The 15,136-nt window shown below is 42.8% G+C and overlaps 1 protein-coding gene across 3 annotated transcripts in view; it reads left to right on the top strand.

Moving 5' to 3' along the window:
* The window catches only part of CPAP (centrosome assembly and centriole elongation protein), a 36,760-nt gene extending 27,288 nt beyond the window's left edge, over positions 1 to 9,472 (top strand). For 2 of the 3 annotated variants that reach the window (XM_084842780.1, XM_084842778.1), the window contains exons 12-17: positions 1,646 to 1,746; positions 3,114 to 3,215; positions 4,126 to 4,266; positions 4,351 to 4,435; positions 5,236 to 5,356; positions 5,755 to 6,135. In XM_084842780.1, coding sequence (XP_084698906.1) covers positions 1,646 to 1,746; positions 3,114 to 3,215; positions 4,126 to 4,266; positions 4,351 to 4,435; positions 5,236 to 5,356; positions 5,755 to 5,947 — 743 coding nt within the window. In that variant the 3' untranslated portion in view covers positions 5,948 to 6,135. Of the gene's footprint in view, positions 1 to 1,645; positions 1,747 to 3,113; positions 3,216 to 4,125; positions 4,267 to 4,350; positions 4,436 to 5,235; positions 5,357 to 5,754; positions 6,136 to 9,405 lie in introns of those variants that run through there. The other variant, XM_084842781.1, reaches the window with a different exon arrangement.
* The last annotated feature ends 5,664 nt before the right edge of the window (positions 9,473 to 15,136 follow it).

The raw sequence follows: 15,136 nt of genomic DNA, 5'->3' as shown, positions 1-15,136 counted from the left end.
TTCTGGGTGCTAGTAATGTACTGGAATACTTTTTTAAAAACGGGTAGCAAAACTTCAAGAGGTCCCGAGAATAGGATTTCCCCATGTTCATTGTATATGTGAAGTGAATGGCCCTTATATTAATATACACTTTTTAAAGTCTGTGTATTTTTACATTTTGGGTTGTGGCTAATGCTGTATTATGTGTGATAATTGGATTCTAATGGGTATTTATGGCTTTCAGTTAAGTGAGACAACATACCATTCTCTCTCTCTTATGAGTCAGAAATTTACTCTGGATCTTCCAATCTTCTGTCATTTTTGCTACAAGGTTAGCATTCCTGTTAGAATCACTGGTGTTCTAGCCAGTTTAGAAGTGGCTTCCAACACTTCCTTACTGACTTCTCAGATTTTAGGAGCTGAACGTTAGCAGAGATTTGGGATTGTTCTTGGAATGGAATCATACCAATGAATTTATAGGCTTGTGTTTCTTTACTTTAAGGAAATGCATTAAGGGCTCCTATGTAGGACCAGAAGCCCTAAAACTAGTGGCTTTTCACTAGTTTCTGATCATGCTGTTACCAATATAAAGAAAACTCAATAGTGAGTTAGACCAATAATTCCTCTAAACCATCTGTGACACCACAGCAGACAGTGGGCAGGTTCAGATGCAATGCCACACCATGTAAGGCTTTGTAAAAGACCCTCACACGTGCACAGTCCTGCTGCCCCTCGTGCATGGCAGTTCCTTGCAGTCTGCGATCCTGAGTCTTTAAAAGCTTGTTCATGATGTGCCAAATCATGGTTTGGAATTACTTCTGAAGCAGGTCAGTGGCTCACCACAATTTCAGGCAGAGATCTTTCCTAGTCATCTGTTCTTCACTTCTGATGCTAGACTCTAGCATATGCAAAGATTAGAAATCCCCCCCAGCCCCGCAATCAGGTTTTTAAAAAGCCTCATTGCAGCAGTTGGGGGGGGATTTTCAGGAGGAGATGAGTGTGTGTGCAGGAGGGAAGGGGTTCTGAGTGCTCAGGTCAGGGGCCATGCCAGCAGTGGGATGGCCCTGCCTGCTTTGGGATGTGGCCCCACCCAGTGCTGGCAGGTGACCCCCAATGTGCTTGCTCAGGCTGAAAAATGTTCCCCATCTCTGTGTTAGAGGGTGGAACCTGGAATTCATATGTGGAACATATATATATATTGAGCACACTCAGGGAGAGAGCGGAGGACAGGAAGGCCTGGCGTGCTATGGTCCATGGGGTCACGAAGAGTCGGGACATGACTTAACGACTGAACAACAACAACATATATATATATATATTCTCTGCCATGAAATTATGATGCATTAAATTAAAATGTCTTATCTTCAGTGCCAAGTTATTTCCTGAAGTTAAAGGCTTCATGGCCTAGAACTGAGTAAATTATTCAAAAATATTATATTAGTTGCAAACACCTTGTTTGTCTGCCACTTATTCTACCAGCAAACTACTGTTAAGTAATAGCACCTGGTAATACTTAGTTGTAGCAGGGGTCAAATTACTTCATGTACCTGCACGTTCACATTTACTTGAAAGTAGCAGGAAATGAGAAGGGGATGTATTGTAATCTACCTCAAGCCATGTCCTAGGAAATGTAAATTGTACAATCTGATATTCTTATTTGAAATAGGAAGACCCTTTGCAAAACCTAAACTAGCAGCTGCACATGATGAGAGTAAATTGGACAATATGGCAACGACTTCTGAAGATTCCTCCAAGACGTTTATGGTAGTAAGTAAGCTAGGAGAATATTGTCTTTTTCCTGGTTTGCCAGAGGGATGACCCAGGGCCACTACTGCAACTCTGGAGGGGGTAGCTTAATGTTTTGCATTGGTACAAGATTTAGCTTTCTGTTGACCATGTGGCTCCTCTTTTAGCTGAAGTGAAATTTGTGGAGAAATGCTGAATGATACGTTAGTAAACACTCTGTATGCGTATAGAGATTAAGTCTTAGCTTAAGACTTAATGGGGGGGGAACCATTCTAACTTACAGGATGGTGGGCATTGGGGTTGGGTAATCGTCGTGCTATTGGCATGTTTTATTACTATGCAAACACAGAGAATTGGTTTTCTGCCGTTTGGATTCAAATAGTTCAGCTAAATACAATTTATTCTGCAAGAGCTTTTACTTCTACATAATAGTTCTCAGTGTGTTTTGGTGTAGCGAGAAGCAGTGCATTCAAACCAAAATGTTGTGTATTTTTTTTTAATTATTGGATATTCATCCTGCTTTTCCATAATATTCAAAATGGCATTTATTACCTGTCCTGCCATTCCTGTGGCTTCATGGCAAATCACAACAATGGGCATACCAGCTGGCAAGGTTATAAAGCCTCACTTGCACACTGTATTCTGTGGGAACCTAGATCCTTTGGAAGCTTATCAGGTTTTTTTGGTAAAAAGAAGAGGAATGGCAGACCAGCTTCCCCGAGCAGCAGCTTGCCCACCACTGCTGAGCTTTGCTTACAATGCACAGCTGCCTGGAAGTGTTATATTCCAGACTTCATATGGGCTAACGGCTAAGCCCAGTATGCCTGGCCAGCTCTGCATGAGCTGGCTGTGCACTCTGAACATGCCCCAGAATATTCTGCCACATGTGGCCTCCATGCGCACACATAAGAGCCGTGCTGGATCAGACCAAGCCTCCATCTAGTCCAGCATTCTGTTCACACAATGGCCAGCCAGCTGCCCGTGGGAAACCCATGAGTAGGACATGAGTGCAACAGCACCCTCCTGCCCATGTTCCCCAGCAATTGGTATACATTGGCATACTGCCTCTGATACTGGAGGTAGCATATAGCCATCAGAACTAGAAGCCACTGATAGCCTTTTCCATGATTTTTTCCAGTCCCCTTTTAAAGCCATCCAAACTGGTGGTCATCATTACATCTTGTACACGCATTGATGTGGAAAGGGATCCATAAAACTAGAAGGTTTGACGGCTACTACAGTGGAATGTATGCTCTTTTAATGTTCCTATTTACATGAATGAAGTTTGTTTTGTGCAAGAGCAATTCCCAAGGTATTGTGGCCATTTAGCACCCACAGGACTATTGTTTACCTCTTAAGAAAATTGATCACATTTCTCCCCCCTTCAGAATGTACATGGCAATGCAACTGTTGAGCCATCATCCGCATTAAGTCCTTATTCTTCAGGTGGCGAAGAAGTAGAGAGGGAAGCTAGTCATCCTGATGGAAAGGTAAGAGAAGAAGCATTTCCTCGAAAGAGATTCCACCGTACTGTATTAGAAAATCCTGCCTCACCTCAGAAAGAATGATAGCCAGCCCCATACCTGTGCCTTTATAAAACTAATCCTGTGCTTGGGGAAGCTTTTTGGACTTGGAATACACGTTTACGCTTTGCCTAATCTTCAGAATTTAGTGCAAAGAATACCAACTAATGTGTAATGGCAAAACCAAGAGGTCTCAAGTCTTCACAATATGGATTCCTTCCCTCCCCCCCGGCCACCTTCCATATTGGCATAGTCTGTGCACCAGCAGTTTCTCTATGTTCCCCTCAGCCCCATAAGCTTTTGTGCTGAATTTAGGCAGGGGCCCCATTACGCAGAGAAAAGCACATTGCCAATTTTTACAGTCTTGGAGCTGTTTGCCAGGCAGTCCTAAGTACTCAGAGGCAGTTCACACTCAGCCCTGGTGTTTGGTTATGCTTATAGCAGACATGGGAGTAAACTTTGGGCTTGTGTAGCCTCCCTCGCTGCATGTAGAAATTTCAGCGTGAGCTCGGCCATGCTCAAAATGTGCCGAATCCAAGAGATCCATTTGCTGCAAAAAAGGGGATAGATAATTCCTGTACGGCCTATGCAAGAAGGCTGCAAATCCCACAGCCATGTATGGGACCATCTCTAAACAAGGCCCCAGTGGGTTTATTTGGGGTTGGGAAGGAACCTTGTTCCTAGTCACATGTGTGGGAGGTTTCTGCCTCTTTCTCTTCCCTAGCTTCTGCCCATAGGACTTTGCTTAGCTGATTTGCTTGAATGTTGTGAAACTGTTTTGTAGATGCACATCTTCAGATACTTCAAACTATTCCAACCTTTCTGTGTCTGTAGGATTGTTAAGAAATGTATTTTTACCTGCTTTTTTTCTTTTTAGATTGAAAAATTTTTTAAAAATGGTTCCCACCTTATTATCTTCCCTAATGGTACACGGAAAGAAGTAAGCTGTGATGGGAAGATCACAACTGTGACCTTTTTTAATGGGGACGTAAAACAAGTTCTAGAAGATCAAAGAGTGGTATGTATCCAGCAAGTAGTACCATTATTCATATATGGTCAGAACATTTCTATTAATGTCGATTTTATGAACTCTTCCCAACAGATCTACTATTATGCAGATGCCAACACTACTCACACCACCTACCCCACAGGTTTAGAGGTTCTACATTTCTCAAATGGACAAATAGGTAAACTGAGATCTGTTCCTGTTTTGCTTATGGTGACTCTGTAAAGCAAGGGTGTAGAACCTCTGGCCCGCAGGGCATCCCAATCTGGCCTGTGCGGTCTCTTGGAGTTTCCCCCAGGGGGTGGGGCTTAGGCTTCAAGCTCTTCCTTCTGGAACAAGGCTCTCAGAGGACATCCCCCAGCTGTTGTCTCAATCTGAGATCAGGCAACAGTGGGGATTCCCCTCATGGCGCATGCCAGCAGCAGATCCTCAGCTGAGAAGAGAAAGGGACTCAGCCGCTTCTCGCTTCAGGCACCTCACCTCCTTCCCCCATTGTGGGAAGGAGGCAGGTTGTGCAAAGCCAGCTGAGTCCTTCACCCCTCTGTTGGAAAAGCAAAAGGGAATCAGATGCTGCTTCTTTGTGTATCCTGCCTCCTTCCCCAATCTGTCAGAAGAGCAATGGGGACTAGGTTGGCTTGACTTTGCTGCATGTAGCACTTCCTTAACTGGGAAATTCTGTGCGTAGCGAAGCCTGTTCCCTGGCCCAAACACCAAGTGGAATATCAACCCTGCACTTGGGCTAGGTAGCAAATGACATCAGGTGGCCGTGGCCATGCCCACTGGCATCAGGGGAGTGGCTGCACCCACCTGACATCACATGGCCAACCGAAGGCTGGGTAGGGGCCCTATCCAGGCTCCAACCCAAAACTAGTTCTGCACCCCTGCTGTAAAGTGTGTATTGATGACGCTACATTAAATAATAACATTTATACAAAACAAGATGACTGAACTTACTGACATGAAATGTGCATATTACTGCAGAAAAGCATTTTCCAGATGGAAGGAAAGAGGTTGTATTCCCCGATCAAACCATTAAGAATGTGTTCACAGATGGACGAGAAGTAAACATTTTCCCTGACGGCACCATTGTCCACCTGCAACAGTAAGGTTTTACTTTGACATAACAATATTGGATCAAGTTTGGTTGCATCCATATAGGAAAAGTAGTAAGTCTCATTAAGAATGTGTTTGAGGAAATAGACTGTGGTACTGAGGGGGAAAGATGTCATCAAGGAGGTAATTCTCAGTGCCAAGCGCTGCTGTTATGGAAGTCTTTGTGGTTCCCTTATTTGATCCTTCCCCAGGGTGCCCAGGTTCAGGAGTAACAAAACGGGGGGCAGCGATCATGGAGCCATAAGTGAGGGCACACTGATGGGCAGTGGTGCTGCAATAACTAGCTGCAATCTGTTCTCCCTCCACCAGTTCTTAAGTTTGCTTTTCAGCAGAAATTAGCTATAATTTGTGCATTGGAAATTATTTATAAACATTGTTTTAATTAAGGGATGGAAGCAAGATTATAGAGTTCTGCAATGGTCAGCAAGAAGTGCATACGGCCCACTTCAAGAGACGTGAGTATCCTGATGGTACCATCAAAACTGTGTATGCCGACGGACGCCAAGAGACACAATACGCTTCAGGTCGCGTAAGAGTTAAAGATAAGGATGGTGATATTATAATGGACACTCTCCCCTAAATGTTTGTGTTTTATGTCTTAATAACTTATCCATGTTTTGTTTGTAGCATTCTCTGAACGCTATCCTAATCTCGTTTGCAGAAAATGTATGTAAAAACTGTTTGTACATAGGCAATAAAATTGTTTTTGTCGATATTTTTAAAATAATTTTAATATGTGAGACTTACAAATTAAATGAATCGCTACATACAGCTGAATCATGAATGCGTTGACACAAAGGTCCAGTGGTTGAAAGATGCATTATATGACCAAATGGCAGTACATTTCTGAAGGGAAGCTTAAACTTTGAGGTTCTTCAGCCTCTTTGTAGGTAATAGTGACCCATTTTTTAGCAGTTGTGTTGTTGCAAATTACAGGACTACTGGGTAACATCTTGTACTAATTGCATGTTTCATAGTAAACCTTCTATATATTAGCACTGTGTGATAGAAGAAAATGTAAACCAGCAATGGGAACTTTGGATGCTAAGAGCAATTCCACTCATATACCAACTTCCCCAAGCTTCCCACTTTTGAATGTTAGCTTAAGGCAGCATTTAAAACAGGGGTAGGCAACTTTTGGGCCTCTGGATGTTTTGGCCTACAAGTCCTATGATTCCTAACCCTTGGCTATGCTGGCTAGGGCTGATGGAAGTTGCAGTCCAAATATCTTGGAGGACCACAAATTGTCCACCTGATTTAATGGCACAATTGGGTGAGATAGATGTGAATAGGTTAGCCTAGTAACTGGAACAGAATCCAGCAGCATCCCTTAAGAAGTTTCCTCTTCTGGGATATCCAGAGAAAAACGGTAAAAAGCCCAAGTTGAAGCAGAATTTCTCTGGAGAAGAGACAAAATGGGTGTGCTCTTGAGCCATGTAGAAGTTGTCAAGAAGGGGAAGGGGACCAAAAAAAAAAAAAGCCTAGCCATATGCTGTCCTACCTCTTGAGCCCAATGGGAAGATATAGCCCAAACTGTATACTCTCCCACACCATCTCTGCACCAACTGCAGGAGTGATTAACTTGGAATAGTACATTTGGGGGGAACAAAGTGGTGCTAAATTAATGCTAATCCAGAACCAGTAGTATATTGTCCTGTCCATTCCTAATAGTTTTTGGCAAGAAAAGGCAGAATATAAATGCAATAAATAAGAATAGGGGAGGAGAGAGACATACGGCTTGCACTGCCTTAATAAAAAAATGCACGGTGTTCACTTGCTCATCTTAATACTGATATTGGATGAATAGTCTACTGCTCATGAGCACACAGCCAATAAAGCTTTTAAAAAAGTGATTGGCAAAAGGGAGACTTATCAATACAACTCAACTTTTAAGGTATAAACAGTGACAGATAGCTGAAGTGGGAGCTGCAGCAGAGGGAGGTTGAGTGTTTTTTTTTAGCTGTTGCCAATTTTGGGCTGTCATCCCTTACCCCTATCCCTTTCCACTCATCTTACTTTCTCTGGATACAGTCCTGCCTTGTGCCTCTCCTACCACCACCTACCCCAAATCCTAACCACTAAATTGCAGTGCTGGTACTGTTATTTGGGTAATTGTAACTAGTTGTGAAGAGTTCTGATAGTAATAGTAAGCTGTTTGATACAGAGTCACACCATTGGGCCATCTAGCCCACTATTGTTGACAGACTGGAACCCTGGGAAGTACTGTCAGTCTGGAATTTTCCCTGCTCTACCTAGAGATGCTGGGAATTGACTGTGGGCCCTTCTGCGTACAAAGCATGTGCTTGATCACTGAACTACATACCTTCCCAAATAGTTCTTATTTGTCCTAACCGTGGTGGAATAATTACAAAGCTGAGAACTGGCTGGCCATACAACTAAGGCCCGAAGCACATTTTACTACCGTTCTATTTACATCCACTTGCCAGGATATGAGAAGTCTTGCCTTAGCACCAGATGCTACACCCGGGTGGGGTCTTCTTGTAAAAGCACCCTTGTATGGCAAAGTAATGCCACCATTAATGTCTTTAGTGTACATCTGACAAACTAAAGATAGTCTGTTAAGAAGATCAAGGTAAGTTTAAAGAACATGAGTATTTACTTTAGCAATTTCTTAAAAAAGGGAACTATTTTAGAACCTCAGCAGTTCACACAACTCTTGGAGACAGTTATGACATCTGAAGTCTAAGCTGCTAGAGCAGATTAAAAATATTGGGGGTACAAGTAATTGGAAATAGTTAAAAGCCAAGATGGGTGGGGTGCTTAGACTTCCTTCCTGAGTTAATGACTTGGAACAAGTTTGGAAAAATGGCATAGCCCCACTTTTTGCTCTGAATTGAAGGGTGAAATGTATCGAGTAGTTGGGGAAAGTGGATCTCCCCACCCCCCACAGTAACACATCTGTACTATATTAGCTTTATTATAGCCCCTCTTACATTCAGCATATGAAAGCTATTACTTAAAACCTCAAGACGCTTCACCAGCAACGCTGTAACCACTGGTGCTGGTTCTGCTGTTGCAGTTTTTCTGGTGTTGGTGGGCTTTGCCTGACTCCTTATCCAGAGTGCAGCACTCTCATTTCTATGGGAAAAATAGCGTAGGGGTGGCAGTAAACAGCTCCTGCTCTAGTTCATCTTAGTGTCCAAAGCAAGCACCCTTTTTTGACCCAACTGTGTTACAGATTGATGGAATCACATTCCTTCGGCATGCGTCGGAGGGATAACGTTTAACCAGAACAATTCATAATATGGCAGCTTCTCCATCAGCTGCAATACCAACACAGGAAGTTGAAATACTTCCCAATGCAAGCCTGGTGCAACAGTGTTCTTCCATGTGTGTTGATTCCAGCAATGAGCTCAGTCTGTCTGTGAGTTGTGGGTGCTATATACACTGATGGCAAAACTACTATTGGCCCTGGATGGTGCTGTACATCCCCACCTACATCAAACCCAGCCAGCTCAGTAGCTCCCATATGACCATAATGATGCAGCTAAGACCATTGGTCACTTGCCCATAAAAGGTATTTCTTTATGCATGTAAAACGGTACATCAGGTGGGTCTTATGTGCCGCCTATTGGTCAATGGCAAAATCACTGCTCCAATTAAGTCTTTTAACTATCTTTCCTGCCTTTGAAGCTCAGTTTCCAATGACATGCTCAGAAAGTACTAGGATCAGTGAGAACAGCAAAACACGCACAAGAAAAACAGGACATCTCATACTCTCTGCAGACAGGGCTTGGAATGAAACCAAGTGCGACAAAAATAGGAATTGCCATCAGCAGAAACTGCTATAACAATCTGATTCTAGGCATATAAGTTGATCTTGTAACGTTTAACAAACGTGCTAGGATTTGCCCATGTAGCTGCCCTACGAATCTCATGCAGCGGAACACTGAAAAAAGCTGCCGATGACTTGCCACTCCACTCTTCTTCATCCAGGACAATGAAGTCCGCATCATTCCCATCTGGGTTAGGAGAGTCCAGACTTCAGTTGATGTTTTCTTTTTAATTTCCCCCTAGGCACATCATGAGGATCTGGAGATCTACGAACCCTGTCTCAAGCTGGAGCTGAAGGAATCTGTGGAGGCTGCTGTGGGGTTAGGACCGAGCCAGAGGGCCGTGCAGCATTTCTAGATTAGCAGATATAGAAAGGGTTAAAGACTGCGAATGAACCAAGGCATCCTTAGCCAGGCCAGCTAATAAAGCCTCCTTCCTGCACTGTAACAGAGAAGGTGGAATTTCCAGAGAAACTGAATCCCCGCAATTGCTGCCCAGTTGTAGGGGACTGACAGGGTTTTGGCGGGAAAAAGCAGTGGGCCTGGAAGATGATGCCCCTGTTCCCACAGGGCGGTCTGCAAGCCCCTGGAACTCCTCTGGGGAAGATTGCATCGAAAACAGATTTCCTAAATTTCCACTCAATTCTGCCTCTCCATCATCAAAGAAATTTTAATCTGTCTTAAGGCTCCTTCTGGCCAACCGCCTGGAATATGACACAGCAAAAGCTGGGCTCCTGCATAAAGCCAAGTTCACCCCTTCTTCTCCTCCTCCTCCTCCCAAACTCGCATCCATACCAGCCAGGGCTGTGTTGTTGTGGGCGCTCAATTTTGCTCTGAGCCCTGCTGAGGAAAACTGTCCCACGATGGAGAAAAGGGAGCTCTGGATGCAATGGAATGGCTTGCTTTTTCATAAGCTGTATACAGACAAACCGTTTCAGTGCAAATGGGAGGCGTGTCAGTAATGGCCGCCATTATTGCCTTCCTGTTGCTTACAGAGGCAGCTTGAGAACAGCCCAAGGAGACTGCCGGGCGAAGCTTATGAGGAGACTTGTGGGCAAAACCAGACTTTCCTCATAGCAAACAGCAAAGTCAAAAACACAAGGAGGAAAAGGCTAGCCAAACTGGAGGGAGTGGGGTGGAGATGATGACCAAGGTAGCTGACAAGAATGGAGAAGCTGCGGGTTGTAGGGATGTACAAAAATCACCTTTCGTGGATTATGCTGATGGTGGGGGGGGGGGGAGGCGTTCCGTCCCTCCCCCCAGAATCCTGGATGGGGGGGAGGCACTCCGTTCCTCCCCCCCCCCAATCCTGGCCGGCTGGCTATGCTCCGCAGGGATTCTGCAGAGCCACCGGCCGGCTCCGCCAGCAGCCGGACATCCGGCCGCTGGCTAGCAGGGACGCAAATGGCGGCAGCATTTACGTAGCCTATCACGGCTGACTTACATAGCCTATCATGGCTACATAAATGTTTACGTAGCCTATCACGGCTGACTTAAGAAACAATGCGCGTACACAAATGGCGGCGGCCACAGCCGCCGCCATTTGCGTTCCTTATTTTGGCACATCTTGGTCTACGTCAAGATTTTCGTAGACTAAGACAGCGAAAATAAGGGGAACGCAAATAGCATAGCGTCCATTTTTAAAAAAAACCTAGCCGTGATAGGCTACGTAAATCTTTTTACGGAGCTGCCGCCACCAGGAAGATCCGTCCCAGGTAAGTCTCGTCCAAGGGGGGCAGACCGTTCCGCCACCGATTTCAGGGGGCCGAATGCGCTGGCATTCGGCCTCCCCGAGATCCATGGCGGAATTCTCTGACATCCCTAGCAGGTTGTGTTTTTTTTTTACTGTTTTCCCTGAAAGGAAAAAAGATTAGGAAGGGAGGAAAAGAGAACGACAATAACACAGACGCGTGCAAAAATTAGGGAGAAAATTGAAAAAACTAGCTTAAGTCAGAAGAACGGGGGAAAACCCACGACCACTTCAGTGAGGCAAAATTGCAAAACTGAGCTTCAAAGGCGGGAAAGACTTAATTGGAGCAGCAATTTTGCCATTGACCACTAGGTGGCGCATAAGACCCACCTGATGTTTACATGCACGAAACGAGTATCAGAAGCCTCCTTCAACACACACTTCCTCCCTTACCAGATAGCAGCAGCTGTCCTCTCCACAGGTGTCATGCAAGTCTATTTCAGATGCTATCCAAAGACTAGCTCTCCTAGTGAATGGAGTAATTCCTTTCCCATTTCCACAAGGCTGAAAGGATGTGAACCACCCTTTATAGCTCAACGTCGCAACAGAGAGCTGGGATGAATAACACGTGGCCCTCCCAATGTTTGGAAAAAACAATGGAGAAAAGAAAATTGAGAAATCCCAGGTGCCTATAGAAAAAGGTTTATTGTAGTTCTTTTATATTGGCCTGACATGTTTCAGAAATACTGATTTCCTTCTTCAGGGGCTACAATAAAAATATATACATACATCATCTTGGTTATTACATGTTACTCCAGAACATATAAAAACATCTCAAACACTCCTAAAATAAATAATTACTATAAAATTATATAAATTTCACAGCCAATTTTAACCTATACACAAATAATACTTCTCACATTCATATAAAAATCAAGAAACCATTACTTACAAGTAATGGTTGTACAAGTTACAGAAAGCTAGATTCTGGCTGAACATCAGGAAAAACTTCCTCACTGTTAAAACAATATGACAATGGAACCAATTACCTAGGGAGGTAGTGGGCTCTCCCACACTGGAAGCATTCAAGACGAAGCTGGACAGCCATCTGTCCGGGATGCTTTTGTATGGACATTCCTGCATTGAGCAGGGGATTGGACTCAATGGTCTTATAGGCTCCTTCCAACCCTACCTTCTATGATTCCACTTTTACACAGTAAAACCAACAAGGCAAAAAATGAGAACGACGAAGTGCAAAGATTTGTTATCTGTATATATAAAAAAACTTCAAGTGAGAACATCAGGATTACTTTAACCACAATAATTATATTACATCAGTACAGGTTTATACCCCTTCATGGATCACTGCCTTGTTGTGGCGAAGGGGCTTGCGTAACTCAGTGAAGCCATAAGCTATGCCGTGCAGGGCCACCCAAGACGGACAGGTCATGGCGGAGAGTTCTGACAAAACGTGGTCCACCGGAGAAGGAAATGGCAACCCACTCCAGTATTCCTGCCAAGAAAACCCCATGGAATGTATCACAAGGCTAAAATGAACCTGAGCACACTCCGGGAGGGAGCAGAGGACAGGAAGGCCTGGCGTGCTATGGTCCATGGGGTCATAAAGAGTCCGACACGACTTAACGACTGAACAACAACAGGTTTATAATATTAAGAAACCTTCCTCACATAGAAACAGACCAATTGGCTTGTCTACCTTATATTGCACATTTGAAAACGCCCAGCACCATACACACACACACACACACACACACACACACACACAGAGAGAGTACTGCGCAAAAGTCTTAGGCCACCACCAGCTTTGTTGTTTTAGCAAAGTTTTAATGACCATCCATAATTATTTTTCAGTCTCTGTATTAAGATACAAACAGAAAATACAAGGAATATGTACAGGCAAAAGTCAGTATTTAGTGTGACCTTCCTTGGCTCTAAGCACATCTTGAACTCTTTTGGGGAGACTGTCCTGAAGTTTTCTGAAGTAATACCAGGCTTCTTTCAGCACTTCCCAGAGTTCTTCTTTAGATGTAGGTTGTCTTTCTCTGTCCAGGTGATCCCATACTGCCTCTATAATATTCAGGTCTGGACTCTGTGGAGGCCAGTCCATGACTGTCAGTTTTATCAGCTGTTTTCCTCGCTAAATATGATTTCACTGCATTAGCAGTGTGCTTGGGATCATTATCATGCTGAAAAATGAAGCCATTCCCAATCAGGCGCTTTCCAGAAGGAATGGCAAGATGAATTAAAACCTGTCTGTACTTTTCAGCATTCATGATACCATCTATACAGACAAGATCGCGAACACCTCTGGTAGAAATGCAGCCCCAAACCAGGACAGACCCTCCACCATGTTTCACCGAAGGCCGCAAGCACTCATTTGTCCATCTCTCTCCAACTCTTCTTCTCACATATTGTCAACGATTGGACCCCAAAACTTCAAACTTGGATTCATCACTCCATAATACTTTTTTCCACTAATCCTCATTCCAATCTTTGTGAGCTTTAGCATATCTTAGCCTTTTCACCCTGTTCCCCTTCCGCAAAAGTGGTTTCTTGGCTGCTACCCTTCCACAAAGACCATTCCTGGCCAGGCGCCTGCTGTCACTCTAGTGTAAGGGAAGGTCACACTAAATACTTGCCACTTTAGCCTATGGAAGCTTTTTTCTGATATTTTTCCTATTGTTGAATACTGCATATAAATTTCCTGTATTTTCTGTTTGTATTCTAATGAAGAGACTGAGAAATAATTATATATGGTCATTATACCATTGCTAAAACAACAAATCTAATGGTGGCCTAAGACTTTTGCACAGTAGTGTGTGTGTGTGTGTATATGTGTATATATATACATACATACATACATACATACATATATATATATATATATATATATGTAAAAATATTATATTCACAGCAAATTAGATAGTGTTGACCTTTATAACAGAGTGGGCTTCATGAAGTAAATTTGTAGTAATGGAAGTGTACCATTTATCAATAGCTCTCCAAAATGGCATCCCTCAAGCATGTGGGTGTTAAGCAAGTAACATCCGGGGAAAACTGGCTCATACAAGATTACAATATTTTTTGGTGAGTCTAGGATCTGTTTATATTGGGCACAAAAAGCAAGGGATTAAGTTTTTAGTATGGACATTCCTAACCTCTCTTCCCTTCTCTACTTGTCTTCCTGGTCATTCAAATAAAGTTTCTTAACGGTCTAAGGCAATTTTAAAGAACTACATATTTTTACAGGTGAACAAATGCCTGTTGTTCAATTAAGATAAATAAAATAAATTTTAAAAATCTGTACAATAAGTTGATGTGAGGACTTTAATTTGTCTGATTATCTTACTAAATGGTGGCATAATATAAGGGAATTAGAGTTTAGGTTTTTTTCTATGGTAAATCCTCTCTTTTAAGAGAATGCCTTAGGGATGCCATTTTTGAGAACTACTGACAAATGGTACACTTCCATTACTACAAATTTACTTCATGAAGCCCACCCCGTTATAAAGGTAGTTCAACACTATCTAATTTGCTGCGAAAAAAAAAGGTGCTGGGCGTTTTCAAATGTGCAATATAAGGTAGACAAACCATTGGTCTGTTTCTATGTGAGGAAGTTTTCTTAATATTATAAACCTGTACTGATGTTTTAATATAATTATTGTGGTTAAAGTAATCCTGATATTCTCATTTGAAGTTTTTTATATATACAGACAATAACAAATCTTTACACTTTGTCATTCTAATTTTTTGCCTTGTTGGTTTTAATAAGTGTAAAAGTAGTGGGTTCTTGATTTTTATATGAATGTGAGAAGTATTAATTGTGTATAGGTTAAAATTGGTTGTGAAATTTATATAATTCTTATAGTAATTATTTTAGGAGTGTTTGAGATGTTTTTATATGTTCTGGAGTATGTGAAATAACCAAGATGATGTATGTATATATTTTTATTGTAGCTCCTGAAGAAGGAAATCAATTATTTCTGAAATGCGTCAGGCCAATATAAAAGAACTACAATAAACTTTTTTCTATAGGCACCTGGGATTTCCCCATTTTCTTTTCTCCATTGTTTTTTCCTGCACATGTGCCTCCCCTCCTCTTTTTATCCTCCTGATGTTTGGGCCTACAGGTTGCCCACCCATGATCTAGAGTATCATGCTAGCAAAGTGACATGCCTTCCATGGCAAGTGTTGTTGGGAATAATTTCTGGATGAGCTGAGAGGAGGATGTACAGGATTGCAACATTAATTAACACAAGCAAGG

Source organism: Heloderma suspectum, chromosome 3 (assembly GCF_057233095.1).
Source record: "Heloderma suspectum isolate Gila_16-S chromosome 3, 16-S_ref, whole genome shotgun sequence".
Taxonomy (NCBI): Eukaryota; Metazoa; Chordata; class Lepidosauria; order Squamata; family Helodermatidae; genus Heloderma; species Heloderma suspectum.
This window is presented reverse-complemented; position numbering and strand designations above follow the sequence as displayed.